This window comes from Canis lupus, chromosome 14 (genome assembly GCF_003254725.2).
Source record: "Canis lupus dingo isolate Sandy chromosome 14, ASM325472v2, whole genome shotgun sequence".
Lineage (NCBI taxonomy): Eukaryota > Metazoa > Chordata > Mammalia > Carnivora > Canidae > Canis > Canis lupus.
Genome location: NC_064256.1, coordinates 36,867,738 through 36,887,709, shown reverse-complemented (window position 1 = coordinate 36,887,709; position 19,972 = coordinate 36,867,738). Strand labels below are relative to the sequence as shown.

The 19,972-nt window shown below is 37.7% G+C and overlaps 1 protein-coding gene across 5 annotated transcripts in view; it reads left to right on the top strand.

Moving 5' to 3' along the window:
• IGF2BP3 (insulin like growth factor 2 mRNA binding protein 3) overlaps positions 1 to 19,972 on the top strand; it is a 152,337-nt gene that overhangs the window by 100,270 nt on the left and 32,095 nt on the right. For 4 of the 5 annotated variants that reach the window (XM_049093708.1, XM_025464363.3, XM_049093710.1 and 1 more), the window contains exons 4-6: positions 7,376 to 7,427; positions 7,522 to 7,585; positions 16,811 to 17,092. In XM_049093708.1, coding sequence (XP_048949665.1) covers positions 7,376 to 7,427; positions 7,522 to 7,585; positions 16,811 to 17,092 — 398 coding nt within the window. The remainder of the gene's footprint in view (positions 1 to 7,375; positions 7,428 to 7,521; positions 7,586 to 16,810; positions 17,093 to 19,972) is intronic. The other variant, XM_049093711.1, reaches the window with a different exon arrangement.

The window sequence follows — 19,972 nt, the reverse complement described above, 5'->3', positions numbered from 1 at the left end:
TTCAGCAATGGTGAATAATGCTGTTAGGAATATCTGCTGTACAAATATCTCTTTGGTTACCTGTTGTCACTTCTTCTGGGTGTATATCCAGAAGGAATTGTTGGATCATGTGGTAATTCTCTTATTAATTTTTTTGAGGAACTGCCATATCGTTTTCCATGGAGGATGCACTATTTTGCATTTCTCCCAGCACAATATGAGAATTCTAATTTTTCACATCCTTGCTAAGACCTCTATTATTTTCCTTAAGAAAAAAAATATAGTCATTTAGAGGATATGAAGCAATCTCAGTGTGACTTTCATTTACATTTCCTTAATTACTGATGATGTTGAGCATCTTTTCATGGGACACATACTTCTAAGAACATTTGGAGAGACCCATCAAACTGACAGTGGTTTCTTTGAGGGTTTGGGGGAAGTAACTGGTTTGGAAATAGGTAAAGGGGACCCTAACTTTATATTATTTGGAGTGTTATACAAATATTGCAGCTAGTAAAATGTAGAACAAGTTAATACTTTCATCTGTTTGAGATATATAGAAACAGAGTATATAGTGCTTGGGACAAGGGCTAGGGAAACCTGTTGACCCTTGGAGATGTTAAAGTTCTTCACCTACTAAAGGCTGATTTTGATCTTCCTGCAAAGAAATGATTGACTGTCTTCAGTCTGTGTCATTATATTTAATTTTAATTGTGTGGGAAAATGAGGCAGCTTAGTTGACCAAGTGGTTAAAAGTATGGACTTTGGAATCTGACAGCTGTGGGGTTTTTTGTTTGTTTGTTTGTTTTTTATTTATGATAGTCACAGAGAGAGAGAGAGAGAGGCAGAGACATAGGCAGAGGGAGAAGCAGGCTCCATGCACCGGGAGCCCGACGTGGGATTCGATCCTGGGTCTCCAGGATCGCTCCCTGGGCCAAAGGCAGGCGCCAAACCCCACTGCGCCACCCAGGGATCCCTGACAGCTGTGGTTTTAAATCATTTCTCTATCAGTTAACTATCCAAGTTGAAACGCTTAACTTCCCCATGCCATAATTTACACATCTATAAAATGGGATGTTCCTTTATGGGATTGTGTGGAATTAAATGAATTGAAATAGATAAAATATTTAAGACGGTGCTTCTACTGGAAAGTACCCATAATTGGGATCCCTGGGTGGCGCAGCGGTTTAGCGCCTGCCTTTGGCCCAGGGCGCGATCCTGGAGACCCAGGATCGAATCCCACGTCGGGCTCCCGGTGCATGGAGCCTGCTTCTTCCTCTGCCTGTGTCTCTGCCTCCCTCTTTCTCTCTGTGTGACTATCATAAATAAATAAAAAATTAAAAAAAAAAAAAAAAAAAAGAAAGTACCCATAATTCATTACTGAAAGAAGGCCAGCGTAGTTGGAGAGGAGAGCATGGTAATAGATGATGAGCAGGTCACATGGGGCCTTCAGGGCACTTGTTAGGGATTTTGGATCCTTTCCCAAAAACAGAGGGAAGCTATTAGAGTTTATCTTAGGTTGTAAGTTGATTAACTCAGCTTTTAAAAATCAGTCTAGGTTAGCATGGCCTAGTAGAAAGAATATGTGGGCCACTTATGCAATTAAGAATTTTCTGGTAGCCATGTTAAGAAATAAAAAAAGAAAACAGGTGAAAATGAATTTGATTTTATTTTTTTTAAAGATAAGCTTTTTATTTTTATTTATTTTTAAAGATTTTATTTATTTATTCATGAGAGACAGACAGAAAGAGAGAGAGAGAGAGGGAGAGAGAGAGAGGCAGAGACACAAGGCAGAGGGAGAAGCAGCCTGATGTGTGGGACTGTGTATGTGCATGGTAACTTGGGACTATTCTCTCTTAGTCACTCTGGTCATGTGATTTTATAAAATCCTATATTATTTCCTCTTCCCCATGTTAGAGGATCTAACTTGTGGAAGTTGAGGGGTAGCTAGGAAGTTGTGAGGTTTTGTCTATGCACCTCTAATGCTGGACCATTCATGTGGGTTGATGGAGGCTGAGATGCCTTCTGGGTGTCAGCAGTGATAAAGATGATGTGCCTTGTGGGTTTTCAAAGATCTGGTCTGTTTATCTTGGTCGTATCAAGTTGAAATTGTTTAACAGACTTCTGTGAGAAAATGGTTTGATTGTTACTCAAGTAATTATGGTGGTAACATTTTAGGGAAATGTTCATTAAGGTGGATACTTCTTTAAATGTTTTTCTATCTGAATTTTGTGCTAGTATTGATTATAAATGCTTTTTGGGGCCTGCAATATAGAGTTGTTCTTTATTAATATAGCTAGTCTTTTCATAGATGATATAAAAGAATAAAATTGCTGGGATGATTTTTATTCATAAATAGCAAAAAGTGGGTTCCTATTTCTATACAATGTGTTGAGCTGTATTTGAAGGAAGTTCCCTTTATCTCCACATACTTGGCGCTCCAAAGTTGATTCTGTGGAGGATTTTCTCCTTGTTCTTTTTAAAATGAGGAATAGTCAAAAGTAATTTTTTTTTTTTTTCAAAAGTAACTTCTTTCTGGTAATCCCTCCCTAGAGTCCGAGTGTGGTTTTGGTATTTGGAATCTTTATTATTGTGTGGGTGTGTGCATGTATGTGTATTTTGGTAAAGTGTGTGTTAGGGCAAGAGATCATTAAATATCCTACCTTGAATTTTAATTTAACTGGTTTTTGTAATGCTGTGACTTTATGGTTCTATATCTTTTTCATATGAATTTGATGATAAGTAACTGCTTATATCACTTTGGACTTATAAAGGTACCTGAAATCAGTTTCCTTTGCTCTTAGGACAAAAACTATTTTGTGGCTTCGCGCTCTCTCTCTCTTTTAGATTTTACTTATTTGAGACCGAGAGATAGATTAAGTGTACGTACAGAGTGAGAGGGACAAGCAGGCTCCTGCTGAGCAGGGAGCCCAACACAGAACTTGATCCCAGGAACATGGGATCATGACCTCAGCCAAAAGTAGATGCTAACCGACTGAGCCTCCCAGGTGTCCCTCTTGTGGCTTCTTTTTAACTCTTTGGTATTTGTTGTTGTTCCTCACTGAGCTGAGCACATGGTTCTCTGGTAATAAGACTGTGGTCTCTTTCCTTATAAAGTAGAGAGGCTAGTAGAGCTCTGTGTGGTGGAGGGACATAAAGGTGGGTTGGGGGCATTTCCAGAGGCACTTTAAGAAGAGAGTAGCGTGAAAGATTGTAATATCCAGCGATGTCCCATCATCATCTGAAACACATGGGGCACATAAGGAAGACTTGGAATCTATTATTATATATGTAAGTTACCTTAAGTATAGAAGCCAGTATAACCATTAGAAATAGATTATTTCTGACACACCTGACAATCACATCACTATGGTTAATAATGACTACTCTAGTGGGAGAATAAAGATCAGTGTGAAGAGATTATAAAATGACAATGCTTTCACTTCTAGGATTAGGTGAGCTCAGGTACTATGGAAACAAGTGTGCTTTACCCAGTCTTCAGGGTGTGACTGGAGCATTAGGTGTGTGGGAAGTATATTGAAGAGGATGGAAGAGGTAGGCAGTACCAGATCATTGATGATCTCCTACACCATGTTGAACTTGTGACAACTTCTATTGGTATTTTGAAGCCACTGAGGAGTTAACTTCTAGCAGAATAGCGACAGGGTGGTAGAGTGGAGGCAAGATGTCAATCAGACCCTCAGTTCAGATAGTTCAGAGGTGATGGGACCTCATGGGCAGTGGGTATAAAGAATAAACAGTCGGCAGAAGGTTTATCTGTAGAGCATGAATTACCCATGAATACCCATAGGGGAACTGCTGAACTTTAGCTAGTTTTGTCGGGGGCAGAGGTGGTGGTGGAGGTGGTGCTGCTGTGGCAGAGGAAGTCTGATCATGTGGTGGTGGAGGTGGTGCTGCTGTGGCAGAGGAAGTCTGATCAGTGTTTTTCAGTTATCTTTATTTCGATGTTCTGTGTATGAATAAACCACCCTACTAGATGGACAAGGGGCATGAAGAAACTTACCTTGATTATGGTGATGGTCTCAGGAGAATGTACATAATGGCAGAACTGAACAAATTTTGTGCAGTTCATTATATTTCAGTAGCTCTTTAAGGCTAAAAAATCCCTAGGCCATTATCAAGTAATACTGATCTTAGTTACTCTTAGGAGCTTCATTGAGATACAGTTCACTCATTTGCAGCGTATGATTCATTGTTTTTTAGTAGAACAGATGTATGCACCATCACCACAGCCAACGTTAGAGCTTTATCATCTCAAAAAGAGGCCTCTTCAGCTATACCACCCTCTACAGTCCCACTCACCAGCCCTATGCAACCACTAATTTACTTTGTCTTTATAGATTTCGCTTTTCTAGGCATTTCCTACTAATGGAATCACTTAATGTGTGTGTATTCATTTGTTTGTTGGTGATTGGCTTCTTTGACTCAATAGAACATTTTCAACATTCATCCATGTGGTAGCATATGTAGGTAGTTCATTCGTTTTTATGGCCAAATAATACTCAGTTGTATGACTGTACCACATTTGTCTATCCATTCCTTATCCTAGATTGTTTCCACCCTCTACAAGTATGAATGATCTTAATTTTCCATAGCTATATGAAGGACAACAATAATCTTTGCATTTATCATGCGATTCTGTTTCTACGTTTAGGTGAAATTTTTTTTTAAAGGCTGAATATTTGAGATTTTAAGTCCTAAATGTATAAAAAAGGGACATTCTACCAAGACATTTCCTCTGAGGCTTTAATTTGCTTTGATGCCTTCTTTCCCCTCTGGTTGGAATTTAAAACTTAGTGACGTATAGAGAAATGTTTCCTTTGTGGCTTGAGTAAAATAAATTCATCTAGGATTGAGAATTGAAGAGATTTGTGGAAAAGATGGAAATGTGCAGTGAAAGTTTTTATTTTACTTTTTATCTTCAAACAAGACTGTTTAATTTAAAGCATTTGTGGCTGAACTAGATGGGAGAGGTAGAAACTACAAGATGTTCTAGCAGCTGAAAAGACCTGGGAACCTAGGGGGTGGGTGGTTAAGTGACAGATAACAGGAATGTTTGTCTTCCTAGTTAATGCAGGATAAATCAAAATGTCAGAACTTATCTAGGGTAAGTTGTATTTACTCTTTGAGAGTTGAGTAGTTGGACTGTCATGATACAATTTGGTAGTCCTGTTTGACATAGCACATTGAGGCAAATGCCTACCTAATAGACTGGAGGAAAACTGGTTACTCATTTTGGGGGTTGGAAACCCCTTTTGGGATTTAGGAATGTGATTGGGCTATACACAGTCCTTCCTTACTCTCATTTGTAATTATCCCCCAAATTTTTGCATAAAACTTTGAATTAAGACATCAAAGACCCGTTGAAATTCATCTTTGCTATCTAAATAAACCCTTTAGGTTATGGTGGTGTTTCTTAACTAAGTACCAAGACTGTTGCTGGACCTGGAGTTTTGTTTTTGTTTTTTTAGGATTATAGTGTTTTGTTTTTAGAATCAGGTTTATGTAAGTACAGTTTACACACAATGAAATTCCCCTTTTATTGTGTATAGAATTGTAGTTTCTAATTACTAGAGGTTTTACACACAGGATTGTTGATGACCAATAGCATTTATTATTAACGATAACACCATGACAAGTAGTTGTTTGTTTTGCTTTGTTTCTTTAGTAAACTCTGCAACCAATGTGGGGCTAGACTTACAACCCTGAAATCAAGAGTCACATGCTCAGGTGGCTCAGCAGTTTAGCGCCGCCTTCAGTCCAGGACGTGATCCTGGAGTCCCGGGATCAGTCCTGCATCAGGCTCCCTGCATAGAGCCTGCTTCTCCTTCTGCCTGTGTCTCTGCCTCTGTCTCTCTCTCTCTCTCTGTACGTCATGAATAAATAAAAGTAAAATCTTAAAAAAAAAAAAAAAAAAAAAAAAAGAGTCACATGCTCTACCAACTGAGCCAGCTAGGCACCCCCCAAGCAGTTTTGTTTTGAAAATACTAAACTTTGTACAGTATATGCAGTGGAAATTCTGATGTACATTTTCTTAATTTTTTTAAGTTAAAAAATTGCCTCATTTATTTTTTGCCGGTGTATATGTATATGTTATATATTTACGTATAAATGTATGTGTATATGTGTGTGTCGTAGTACAAATTAAGGTAGTATAAGCTAAGCCATGTGTGGACACTAATGTATTACTGAACTACTTGCTTTTAGGAAGAATTAAGAATTGTGTTTATTTACATTGAATTGGCATTTATTCCTACTGCCTTCACCCCTTCTTTCCCATTACCATATCAAAACTGCAGTATAAAAATAGGTAACTATTCCATTCCACAAATAGGTATTAACCTTATTTGAAATGAGGGGAAAAATTTAAAGCGCATTCTCAGAGAAACCTTACTATAAATTTCAAGCTTAAATCAGTAAACAAAATAAATGCCTGAAAGAAACCACGTGGGATAAATGTTTATTTAGAAGAAATTGCTTAAAGGTTAGTCAGGAATTAGAAAAAAAAATTTAGTGTTTCTTAATGGTTTACTGTGTTCTTGGGGCCAGAAAACATTCTCAAGGAATTGTCTTTTAATTTTGCAACTAAATTGTTGAGTAAGTGGTTTGCTATAAGTTGATAAAAACTTTTTTTACTTTTAAAGAAAAACTTCACAGTTCTTGGAGGCTAAGGACAGTTGAATTTGGTTTATACTGATGAGACCATAAGGTACATTTGCAGTTGATACTATAAAAGAACTTAGTTACTGTTTTAACAGTTTCTCTTTAGTAGAACAACGTGCACAGTATAATAATAATAATGCAGCTGCTGGAAAGATGGTAGAAACAGTTTCAAATTGCACATTTTCTAACAGTGTTAATTTCAGGTCAGTTAGGTTACTCTTTAACTTAAGACTCCGGATAGAAAATCAATTCTCTTATTTATTTTGCCAGTCTGCCTTGAGAATAGTCTGTTCTGATTTGCTCATAATAGCTGCAAAATGGAATTCTTTGAAAAGGAACATCTTAGAGATAAAAGTTGACTTGGGGCCTTATCTCATGATGATGTGTTGATATATGTGTGAAAAAATATATGCTGCTTTCTCCTCCAGCTTCAGGAATCAGGCGGCTGTGGCTTTGAATACTTTGCTGAGCTACTTCTTTGTTAGCCATAGGAAGTAAGTTTAAAGTCAGAGATCTGGGAATAGGCAGGAAAGAGAAGCCCACTATGTGCTCTTTATGGTACCCTTCCCTTGCTTTTGTAGTCTCAAAACTCCAGTTAATTTTTTTGGATCGTTTCCATCACAATTACTTTGTGATTTTAAAACTATTTCTGCCCTTGTGAATAACTTGGGAAATTGAAAATCTGTAATTTTTTTTCTCCCCCTCCTGATAGGTGCTGGATAGTTTACTAGTCCAGTATGGAGTGGTGGAAAGCTGTGAGCAAGGTACATGTCTTCTCAATTGCTTTCAAATTTGTGAAAGGAAGGAAATAGAAAGAAAACTAACTTTTTTTTTCTCTTCACTTTTCTCTTCCTCTAGTGAACACTGACTCGGAAACTGCAGTCGTAAATGTAACCTATTCCAGTAAGGACCAAGCTAGACAGTAAGCAGTTTGGAACTTTTAATCTATCTATAATAACTAGGTTAAGTATAGTGCTTATATTTTGGGCTGTTGGGTAGCAGAAATAAGTTTTATTTTGCAAAGTTGGACCCTGCCATTCTTTTTAAGTTGGAATGTCTAATAAGAATCAGCATTGGTAAAGATTTACTACATTTTCAATATGTCTTTAATGCCAATAATAGAGTGATGCAGTGTGAAGCTGAATTAACATCCTATTTGCAAAAAGCTCTGGGCCTGGGTATCCTTGCCAAATTACATAAAGACCCCCCCCCCTTTATTGGTATGATGCATACAGTATTGTTATTTTATGTAAAGCTGGTAAGTTGATCAAGTGTTGAACTAACAGTAGTGTTGAATACTAAGTTGTCTTGGTCCCTGATTTTTCTAATGATTACCATTATACTTTAGGAGTGTGCAGACATTGGATTAATGTAATTTACTTTGAGATTTGAAAAATATATTCCAATGCAGTTGACAGGCAAAACTTCATAGATCAAATAATCTTGCCTAGGAAAAGAGAATTCTGTAGGCTTGGGACTGATATAATGAACTCACTGAGCACTAGACAAGATGAGGATGCCACAAATACTGCTTTGACAGAGCAACTTGGAACACAAACATGTCGGAATGGCCCACAAGGTGCTTATAGCAAAATGCTGAGTGTCACTAGACTGTGGGAGTCTTAACCACCTCTAGATACTGTATGGGCAGGAACAGACTGCCTGTCCTCTCTGGGTGAAAAGGTGAAAGGAAAGACCATGCTGACTGACCCTGAGCCCTAAAGGGGAAAGATGAAACCAGCTGCAAGGGTGGGAACACACCTAGGTTACTGAAGGCAGCACCTACTCAAGGAGGGGACTGACTATGAGATGAAAGATAGGGCTGGGAAGGAGATGGAAATTTGCATAACACAAATGGAACTTACTTTTAAAATCGGTAATACTAGTAACATGTACAAATTTTTAAAGGTACAAAGATGTATACAGTGCAAACCTTCCTCTCAGTATTGTCCCCAATTTTGTTCCCTTCCTTGGAGATAACTACATAGAAGACAATGTGTGTATATTTCCTCCTCTGTGTGTGCACGATCCCCTAACATTTGAGTGTTTCGTACATGTAAATATATTTCTTATAATTACATATAATTTGTATGGATATAGAATGACTGACTTAGTCCCAAATTGGATATTAAGGGTCTAGCAGTTATGAAAAATGCTGTGGTGAATCCCTTTTTGCATGTCATTTTGCATGTTTGTAAACATAGCTATTTGTTAAATTCCTGGAATTAGATTTGCTAAGTCTAGATGGATATACTTTCTTTTTTGTTGTTGGATATTGGCAAGTTATTCTTCATAGAGCTTGAAATTCTTCAAGTTCCCATTAGCACTGTGAGAGTCTGTTTCTCTTTATTCTCCCTAACATGGAGATAGGATAAAGATGTTACCCTTAACATGAGGTTTCATCAGACTTTGCTGATTTTAGTGGGTAAAAAGTCATAACTAATTATATGTTAATTTCATTTTTCTCAAGTGAGATTTCATGAGATTCACTTTTAATGTTAGTAGGAGACTTTGAATATACTTAAAAGCACACTATTTTTCCTTCCTGTCTGTATCCTTCTTTCATTTGAAAATATTTAAGTTTATATGAGGTGTCTGGATATTATAGAAATTGTGGTATAAATTGTAAAACTGGCTTTAAAAAAAAACCCAACTTTTTCTTCAACTGTGTAAGGGGAAAACAGGAAAGTTTTGGGACATCAAAGCGAGGGCAGTAAGAACACAGAGGGCTCCATTTTGTCTTCTATATTTCAGTCTTTACAAAGCTCTGTCATTAATAATTGGTGGTCAGTTAGTTATCTCTTAGATGGAAAATAAGAGATAACATGTTAAACCCAAGGGTATTCGAAGATAGAGGCCTGTTTTGGGTGTCTATTTGGAAACTTACATGAGGCTAGGGAAAGGGGGAAATACTTAATAGTTAGTTTATAAGGAGACATAACTTACATAGCACTGAAGAGACATAGAAGGGACTTCAGTGGGGACAGGCTGGCATTTAACACTCCTTTCCCTCTTAAAAAAATAATCCAACTGGTTAAGAAGAGTACAAGCACAGGAAGTACAGACTGGCTAGTCAAGATAGAATTACTGTGTACATTAATCCTAACAGGACAGTAATGCGAATGTAGAGACATTTTAGTCTAAAGGTACTTCGTAGTGGTTTTTAGAAATTGGCAGGGTCCTGTTGATCCTAAGGAGAAAGGGAAAAAGACTGTTAGGAATTTGTAATTTAATAAATTAGGTAATGTAAACAAGTGCATTGGGCATTTCAGTAAGGGAAATAGTTATATCTCTTATTCTAATAGTTAATCAGTATTTATTTGTTTTTTTAATTTATGATTTTATTTATGATTTTATCTATTCATTCATGTGAGACACACAGAGAGAGGCAGAGACATAGGCAGAGAAGCAGGCTCCTCGCAGGAAGCCCACTGCGGCACTTGAACCCAGGACTCCAAGATCATGCCCTGAGCCAAAGGCAGATGCTCAACCACTGAGCCACCCAGGTGCCCCTTGTCAGTTAACATTTATTGATTACCAGCACTTAACCAAAAGATGCCAGTGAATAAAGGCAAGGTCCCTGTCCTCAAGGATGTGCCTTTCTGTGGTGAAAGAACATAGTGGAGGGAGGATCACCTGATTTTAATTCTTGCCCAAGTTGAATTTCCTTATAAGCCAATTGGGTTTCTCCCTCTCAAGAATTCCTGAGATCAAAGAGAATTAGAAAATAATGGTGTATTCAGAGAAAGTTACTAGATTTTAAAAATGGAAAAAGACAATTTTATGAAAGTGTTATGAAAATTGTCCATTAAAGTTCTCTACTAAGTTTTAAAAAATGTGGAGTGCATTCTTCTGTGAGAATTTATTTTATTTGAGAGGCATTGGATGTGATGGAGAAAGCATGGACTCGAGTCAGACTGCTCAGACTGTAACCTTGACTTCTCTGATGTTCAGGTTTCTGAACTGCAAAATGACGGTTGGCAAAAAAACCAAATATATTCATGCATATATACACATACTTAAGAGAAAATGGTCTTATCACATGGCTTGGCATATAGGCACCCAGTAAAGAGGACCTCACATTCACCCCTCTGATTCTAGGTTGCTTCTAGAGCAGCTTGAAGTGGTTTGAGCTGGAGTTGGTCCCTCTAGGACTTGCTCCACTGAACCCTGGGTGCCTGTTCTCTGGGCTCCTATATGACTATCTACTGCCTACACTAGGCTGATGTGATTTCTTCGTACTCTTTCCTTGGCAGCCATCCAAAGCTCACACCTTCAGGTAATGAGAGTTGAGTTGATAATCTTATTTGGCTTCTTTGTTACTGTAGAGTACATGTAACTGGGAGGTGCTTGCGTAGGTGTGAGTAGAGTGTGGAAGCTATACTCCAGAATCCTATTGCAAGGAATGGACTCTGCGCCACCAGTTTTCTCACTGTGACTCTGGCTGGGTTAATCTTAGTTTGCCTCTGTCTTGTAAATGGGAATAATTACAGTTCTTAGCTCATGAGACCATTAGGAGAAACTAACATAGTGCCTCCAAAACACTTGTGATAATATAATACCTAAAAGGTAGTAAAAGCTCTAAAGTTAGCAGCTATTATACATTTTCCCAACATTTTTTATTGCTGTTGATAATACCCTATAAATGTATAGTATACTTCATTTCAGATAATGGCTTAGCCACCCATACTCAGGAATTGGAGTCCTAGTTTAAAAACCTGTGTGACTGCCTCTTTGTTATTCAAAGCTCTATGAATGCCACTTTTAAGAGGATTCTTCAGTAAGGCTGTGTCTCTAAGAATTTAACATGGAAATTCCTGCCACCTTCTGGCTAAGAAAAATCAAAGGTTAATAATACATACATTGCTATGAAATACATGTATTTGTTGCAATCTCAAGTCTTGAATTACTAATTTGTTGAAGTAATAAAGTGGGTAACAATGATGAAAACTTTAAGAAAATCATTAAAAACAGAAGTATGTATTTTAGTATTTCTTGTGTCTCAGAGCAAGAGAGGGTTGGGTCTCTGGATCCCCTGTTTCCTCTGTCCTCTGGGGACTTTTAGATAATGCAGTCAAGGATAAGACATTACTCACCGGAAGGTTTGTAATGTGTGACAGAAATAACCCTTCAGAATTTGTAGGCATTTGGTTCTTATACTTCCTTTTCTTTAGGGTTCTTATTTCTGATGTTTTTGTTAGGGAATAGGAATACAGTCTATTTATAGTTTGAAGTTAGCATTCAGATGCTTTTACATCCATCTGGAGAAGTTGAAACAATGTGGCTGATGGCTAAGGGGGAGGAAATTTACCCTTAACCTTTGAAAATTATGTAAATAGAAGATTTATTGTGGAAAAAGAATGACTGATAAAGCAGTAAGACACTATAATCTCTTGCCATTTTGCCATTCAGAGATAAATAACACTGTGAAATTTGCCATCAAGTTTAGTAGACATTGCCCCATGTCCTAACTTAGAAAGTGACAAAGATAATTTTGTAGATTCTGCAGATTGTCTTGCCAATAACTGTATTTATACTGTTTGTAATCTCTGTATAGTATTTTTATCCCTACCACAGTCTCTGTATCCAGCTGTCTACTTAACATCTAGGTTGTTGGAGATTTCTTTTTTTCCTTAGAACCAGTTTAGTAATAAATTCCTTTGTAGGTAAATATTTGGGCTTTGTCCATAATTATTGCTTTACGTTGTATCCCTGCAGTGGTATTACCAGATGTTTACTAATTACTGAATTTGTGTGTCTCAGCCTCTTGCTACAAGGAGAAAACAGGATGGTTTGATTTTTCAATAATGGCTAAACCTCATTTTGTTCAGAACTATGTGGTATACAGTAGTGAGGTCTGGAGTTTTAAAATGTAAAGGAACCATTAACTTTTTAGTCTTGTCAGGAAGGAGACTAATGCCAGACAAGAAAACAATCTTTCCAAGGTTACTTGGGTACTTACTTTCAAGTTGGATTAGAATTCTGGTCCCTGGTCCACCTGCTTTTTTTTATTCCTCAGAACTGTATTTATTCTTGGTTAAGTTTAACTTCTCTGGGGCTCAATTCTTCTTTATCTCCCTCTTTCTCATCCTTGAGTTAAACTACTAATTCTCTATCTCAAGGCCCTTTCAGCTCTACACTGTGACCCACTCTGATAAACTTTTTATCAACACAATTAAGTGCTACCAGCTAGCAAAACTACTTAAAACCTTCTGATTAACTCTTAAAATCGCATCAGAGCAGATTCTTGAAATGATGGGAAACAGGATCCTGTGTGATGCGCTTGCTTGATAAACATCCTTGAGTTCTGTTGAACGGAAACACATGTGTTTGGAGTAATTATAATAATTGTTTATCATATATCTTGCATATACAGCAGGTTTGGTGAAAATACTATAATGTTGGCCTCATGAACTCAGGAGACCATCGGATGACATTGCTGAATTTTAAACTTTGGGCATGAAAAGGCTAAAAGCAATTGACCTAAAATTTAAAAACTTAAAATCTTTAATCACGAGGAAGCTGTTGCATGCAGTTAGGTTGCTCCTGTACTTTTACAGCCATATCCAAGTGGTTTGAGGAGTCCAGAACTCTTAGTTGGCAATTAGTGGGATACACAGAATATGTGCTGAATGCTCTCTGACAGGAGCAGTCTGTTTGGCGTGGTTGGGGCCCAGGCTATGCACTGGGTACCAGAGCACCATGCTGTCTAACCTTCTGAATGAGAGAATCTTTTCTTTTCCCTTTAAAAAAAATTTTTTTTTTTTTTTTTAAAGCAAAACAAAGTTTGGAAGTGAGTTTATGCTAAGTTGAGAGAGCGGCTTCTTGGGGACATGTGTGATTTTATTTAGATAGCCACAGAATACTTAGAGGCGGCTGGTGATTTGCTTGTGTATCTCTGTTTATCCCCATGGAATAGGAGGTCTTTGTCTGTATGATCCTCTCTCTAAAGAAAGAAGTTTTTACTTTTCTTTTTTTTATAATGTTACTTATTTCTAACAAATTTTACTTTGTTTCTTCTGAAGCTGGCAGTACTTAGTTGTATAGTGGGAAAGGGTATTAAAGCAAACTGTATTGCCTTTATGCTCATAGATATAGTTAATACCTTCATTATTGCATTCAGCTTTCCTTGTGTGGTTTTTTTTTTTTTTTAAGATTTATTTGAGAGAGTGTGCACACATGTGTGCATGAGTTAGGGGGGAGGGAGGGATGGAGGGGGAGAGAGAGGGAAAGAAGCAGACTATCCACTGAGCACGGAGCTGGACACAGGATGTGTGAGACTCATGACCTGAGCCAAAATCAAGAGTTGGATATTTAACTGACTGAGCCACCCAGCTATCCTTTCCTTAACGCTTTTGAAAGAATCTTCAGTGATCTGTGTCACCATGGCCTTTTGAAAAAGTTGAAAGTTGCTTTGAATATCTAATTCATTGAAACTTGTGCAGTTCCAGCTTTCTAGAATTATACCTCATCAATGTTAATAAAATTTCTCAGCTATTGTCACTCGTTAGAAATAAGCAAAATATTTTATGGCCCTTAATCCACATTTTCCTTAAGAAAAAAGAGGAGAGGGAGAAAGAAAGGAATAATATGTTCATTTAGGGTTCTGTTATCAGAGTATTGGTAAAAGAAATTATGCTGTGTGTGCTGCTATCACCCTGTGAAACTTACGAAATAATGCCCTCAGATATAGAAATCACCAAGAAATATCCCATGATATATTGTATTGGGGAGGGGGGGGAAGCAAGACACAAAACAATATTAAGATCTCAATGATGCTTTTATTTTTTTAGGAATCTTAAAGCAATTTTTAATTAAAAAATGATCAAAATATTGATGATTTAGAAGCCATACACTGTTCTTTCCTGTATTTGTGTTCAAGTATGTATGTGTGTATTTGTAGGTATAATTTATAATTTTTCTTATTTACCAGTTTTATTGAGAGAGAATTGACAAAGCACTGTGTAAGTTTAAGGTGTACACCATGACTTGACTTACATATTTGATGACATTACTAGGGTAAACCAATTAATATCTGTCATCGCATAGATACAAAAAGGAGAAACAATTTTTCTCCTGATGAGAATTTTCAGAACCTACTCTCTTAACTTTCAAATAAACCAAACAGCAGAGTTAACTGTTATTATGTTGTTCATTATATCCATAGTATTTACCTTATAACTGAAAATTTGTACCTCTTAGAACTTTCTTTTAAATTTGAGTATGAAACAAAAAAATAAATAAATAAATTTGAGTATGGTTAACACACAATGTTAAATTAGGTTCAATTATGCTTTTAAAGAGGGTACTGAACACATGCATGTGTAAATGTATGGAAAGTACTGGTTCATTTGCAGACATTATCATAGTTAACAATGATTCTGGGAAGGGTCTTGGAGGGTTAATGATGCGGACAAAGAAATTTCTCATTACTTTTATATTTGTTTGATTGGGATGTCTTCCTGTGCTCTACACACTGTAGGACAGTGATGCAGCAGGAGATTCAGTAAAAAGAGCAGAATTAGGGGTCTTGAGAACATGGTGCCCTGTCTGCTTACCTGGGCTTGTCTTCCAATTCTGCGCTTGTGGTGCTCTATGTTGTGTTAGACCTACCTCTTTTTTCCCCTTTGCATTCAAGTCAGAAACTGAACCTGCAAATTAGGAAAACAATACATGAACCACAGATGACCACTTGGAGGAACTAGAGAGAAACTACATCATGCCTTTCTTTCTTTCTTTTTTTTTTTTTTTTTTTAAAAAAAAACTCTCCCTGCTTGGGCTGAACTCAGTGCCCATTAGAACAGAATCTGAGCAAAGACTTTGTGTAACCCTAGGGGAAAAAATGTGGGACTTTTATTGGTTTTTAATTTTCTTGTGTACTGGGGAGTGTATATTTTTAGGAGTGTTTGTATGCTTTTGAAATCTTGGATGTATCTTCTCTATCAATCTTTTGTTGAGTTATCGACTTATAAAATGCATAAGTAAGGTAGAACACAATGTAGATGAATCTTATAAACAAAAGTAAAAGATGCTAGGCATGACACATAATGTGTACTCATATATACTTATTTATATAGAATTTTGAAACAGGCAAAATAAATTTATGGTGTTAGAAGCCTAGGAGAAGGGTCATTACTGAATAGAGGTCCTGGTGGACCTCTGGGGCATTGGTATATCCTAGATCTGGATATGCATGTTCGCCTTAAGAAAATTTATTGAGATGTATGCTAAAGATTGGGTACTTTTCCATAATAAGGTTTAAAAATCAAGAAAAAGGTGGAGCTCCTCTCAAAATATAGAGAGATAGGTGGGTAAATGGATGCATGGAAGGGTGGATAGATAAAATAGAAAATAGCTTCGTTTGCTTTTTTTTGGTTCACCAGCACCTCTGCCTCTCTGCCCCAGATCAGATCATAAACTCCACAAGGCCAGGGACTGTTATTTTCTCGGGGCCTTGCTCATAATAGGTGCTGAGAATTTATTGACTGATTATCCTGAGTATTAATTTCTTTGAATCTCCCAAGTGGTTGAGGGATATTTGGCCTTAAATTCTTAAGATGTTTTCATATTTGGGGCAGCCCTGGTGGCTTAGCGGTTTAGCGCTGCCTTCAGCCCAGGGTGTGATCCTGGAGACCCGGGATTGAGTCCCATGTCGGGCTCCCTGCATGGAGCCTGCTTCTCTCTCTCTCTCTCTCTCTCTCTCTCTCTCTAATAAGTAAATAATCTTAAAAATGTTTTAATATTTGTATTTTTTAGGAGGGTGAAGTGAGGGAGGTACATATTTGTATTATCTTTTCCATTCTGATTAGGAAAACCAGACAAGACAGACTGCCGACTCCTTGCTGTTTGAGTACTCATAAGCTGTTATTAATCTCATGGGTAGTAACATTTTGTCGAACGCTTTTGATTAAGCTTTTTTTCTTCTTTTCATCGGTAGGTGGTAAATATATTCTCTTTGGAATCTTTTGGTCTTTTCTTCCCCATGGGTGTGGGTGTTAGGTGTTGGATTACATGTGTTATGGTTTTGCTACTTGTTCAGTGGTTTTATTCAGAAGTTTTATAGCTAGTAATCTTGAGTGGAAGAGATGGGTATTCCTTTGCCAAAAGGTTTATAGAGCTGGATTTCTCTTCCCATACTCTGCTCCAGAGCATTAGACAAACTGAATGGATTCCAGTTGGAGAGCTTCACGTTGAAAGTGGCCTACATCCCTGATGAAATGGCTGCTCAGCAGAACCCCTCACAGCAGCCCCGAGGTCGCCGTGGGTTTGGGCAGAGGGGCTCATCGAGGCAAGGGTCTCCAGGATCAGTCTCCAAGCAGAAACCATGTGACTTGCCTCTACGCCTACTGGTCCCCACCCAGTTTGTTGGAGCCATTATAGGAAAAGAAGGTGCCACCATTCGGAACATTACCAAACAGACACAGTCTAAGTGAGTATCACTGAGGCCGCAGTGGCTATTAATGTTTTCCTCTTTGAATCTTAATAACAAAGTAAGTTGTACAAGTACGTACTTCTGAGTGTCCTTCTGAGTGTGACTATGATCCCTCCTTGCACATTACTTGGGAATCCGGAAGAACCTTGTGATTTGATACCTTAGCGTTCATTTTATATAAATCTCAGGCTAAACCGTAATCTCAAAGAGAACTTCAAATTTGCACACATGAATGGAAAACAAATGATCCCTAATCTGCTTGTGATGGGGGCGGCACTGATGAACAAAAGGGCCACTTCTTGGTTCTTTCCTGCTCCCCTATCCACACCCCCATCTCCAGTGATACCCGCCTTCAGTGTTGTTGGGAGTAATTTTCTGGGTCCAGTACAGAGATGGTCTTTCATTCTTGCTTTACTTGAGTAAAAAAAATCATTCAACACAGGTCCAAATTTATCCCATGATTAAGCCACGTAGTTAGATTGACTTTTTCTTTAGGCTGTTGTTCAGTAGTTTTACTATGCAAATTTTAAGGGATTAGAAAATTCTCCATTAAATATTGGAGCTAGCTTTGAGGACTAGAAAGCAGGAGTTACTTGTTTTTATTTATGACAGTAGCCCCAGTGCCAAGCGGATTGTCTGGCATGTAGAAGGCTCTCATATTTGTCAGATGAATGAAATGACTGGGTGTAAATTAGGTTTAATGCCCTTAAAATATATCTAAGATACTGTTATCAATTTAAAAGCTTCAGTGAGTTATATATTAGTTATTTTGCTTTGTTAACCATCCTGTTAGACTGTGTGGAGAGTTTGACCCAAAGATGCTTAGCACTGAACTGTGCTCACCCTTAGTTCTGTAAAGTACACTAGGCACATATCTGGGACAGCAACTGCCACGTTTCCCCAAGAAGAGTGAGTGCACTGGGGAGAAGTGGCCGTGTCACTTTCTACAGAATGGTATGGAAATGGCCTTAGGCCAGCTACAGAGATGATAGTAGTTTATTTTGCTTTTTAAATTTAGTAAGGAAAATGATTTCATCTTACGTGGTCCAAGGAATTACGCAGTCTTCTTCTGAAAGTACAGCTATGGTGCTGTATCTTGCTTTTGTATGTTTGTTCCAGTAGGCTTAAGAGGATATCCATATTTATCGTAGGCACCATGCCTGTGTTGAACTAGCTGACTCATTTCTCATGCAGAACCAAAATGAACTGTGTGTAGTGGTGTTGCATGCCTGCTCTTTGTGCAGAGCAATGTCTGATCCTGCCTTCGCCTACCTTCCTCTGCTTTGAAGCAGGAGATATTGAATACTGATTACCTTTGTGATAAATCAGTGGTCTTTGGCTTCAGAATGTAGGGAGTGGGGAAGCCAGTTGAACCATAGTTTAGATCAGTTTTAATCTTAAATTTGCCTGGTTTTAGTATTAAAATTCAAGGGCTCCTTGCTTTTCTTAAAGATCCACTGTTACCTGCAGAAACTAATTATTAAATGGTTTCCCTTCCTTGTCGCATGGCAGATTAGAGTTTTCCTTTTAAAGCTACTCATTTCCTTGTCAGAGGAAAGGGCTTCTATGATTTAAATTGAACTGTTTGTTTTATTTAAGGCAGGAAGATGGAGGATGGAGAGGGAAGGGAAGCAATTTTTGTTATATCCGATGATTCATTTACAGAGTTCTGCCAGTGGATTTAATTAACTCTTGCTGTTGAAACTAGTCATTATTAGATCCTCTGTTTCTGGAATGGTCTCAGAGGGCTACTCTGAGCTGTAAAGCAGTATTCCTTCTCTCAGAGGATCAGAGTTTTGTAATCCCTTAACACGGAGAATGGGTGGAAATAAACCAGGAGGAGGGAGATTAACATGTTACCTACTAGAAGATAAGGAATACTTACAGTGATGGAGGATTGAAACAGTGGTTGGAAAGATGGTTCCTGAGGTTGGGACTATTGCCTAAGGCGCTTTTTAATTATTTCTAAGTGGACTTTATTGTTTCATTTTTAAATTGCCTTTTTCTTTTTTTCTAAGGGTTTGGAGATATTTTTAAATTGAAGTATAATTCAGTGTATAGTTACCTTACAGTGTTAAATTATTTTCAGGTATACAATATAATGATTCAACAATTGCCTACATACTCAGTACTTACCATGATAAGTATACTCTTAATCCCTTTTATTTTACCCATCTCCCAACTACTCATTGCCCTCATTTTTAGTTATACATTTTAGTTATACATTTTAATTCTGAGATAAATCTTCAGTTTTCAAACATTTAAGACCATGAAGTCCATGTATTGATTTTATTGGTGTGATGAAGTGGTCTTTTTTTTTTTAATTTTTTTTTTTAATTTTTTATTTATTTATGATAGTCACAGAGAGAGAGAGAGAGAGAGAGAGAGAGGCAGAGACACAGGCAGAGGGAGAAGCAGGCTCCATGCACCAGGAGCCCGATGTGGGATTCGATCCCGGGTCTCCAGGATCGCGCCCTGGGCCAAAGGCAGGCGCCAAACCACTGCGCCACCCAGGGATCCCTTTAAACCAAGTATATTTTATTTTTACTTATTTGGTGGGGAGGGGCTGAGGGAGAGGGCAAAAGAGAATCCCAAGCAAACTCCCCTGCTGAGTGTGGAGCAAAATGCAGAGTTTGATCTCAACACCCTGAGATTGTGACCTGAGCTGAAATCAGGAGTCAGATGCAGAACTGACTAAGCCATCCAGGCACCCCTGAAATGGTCATTCTTAATGGCCCAGAGTTCTGTAGCTTTTCTAGTGTTCCAGTGGCTAGAGGAACTTGCAAATACTTGATTTTCCCCAGACACACTTTTTCAGATAGTTGATTTTCTTTCTTGTACTTTTTATTTTATTTTATTTTTTAAATTTTTATTTAT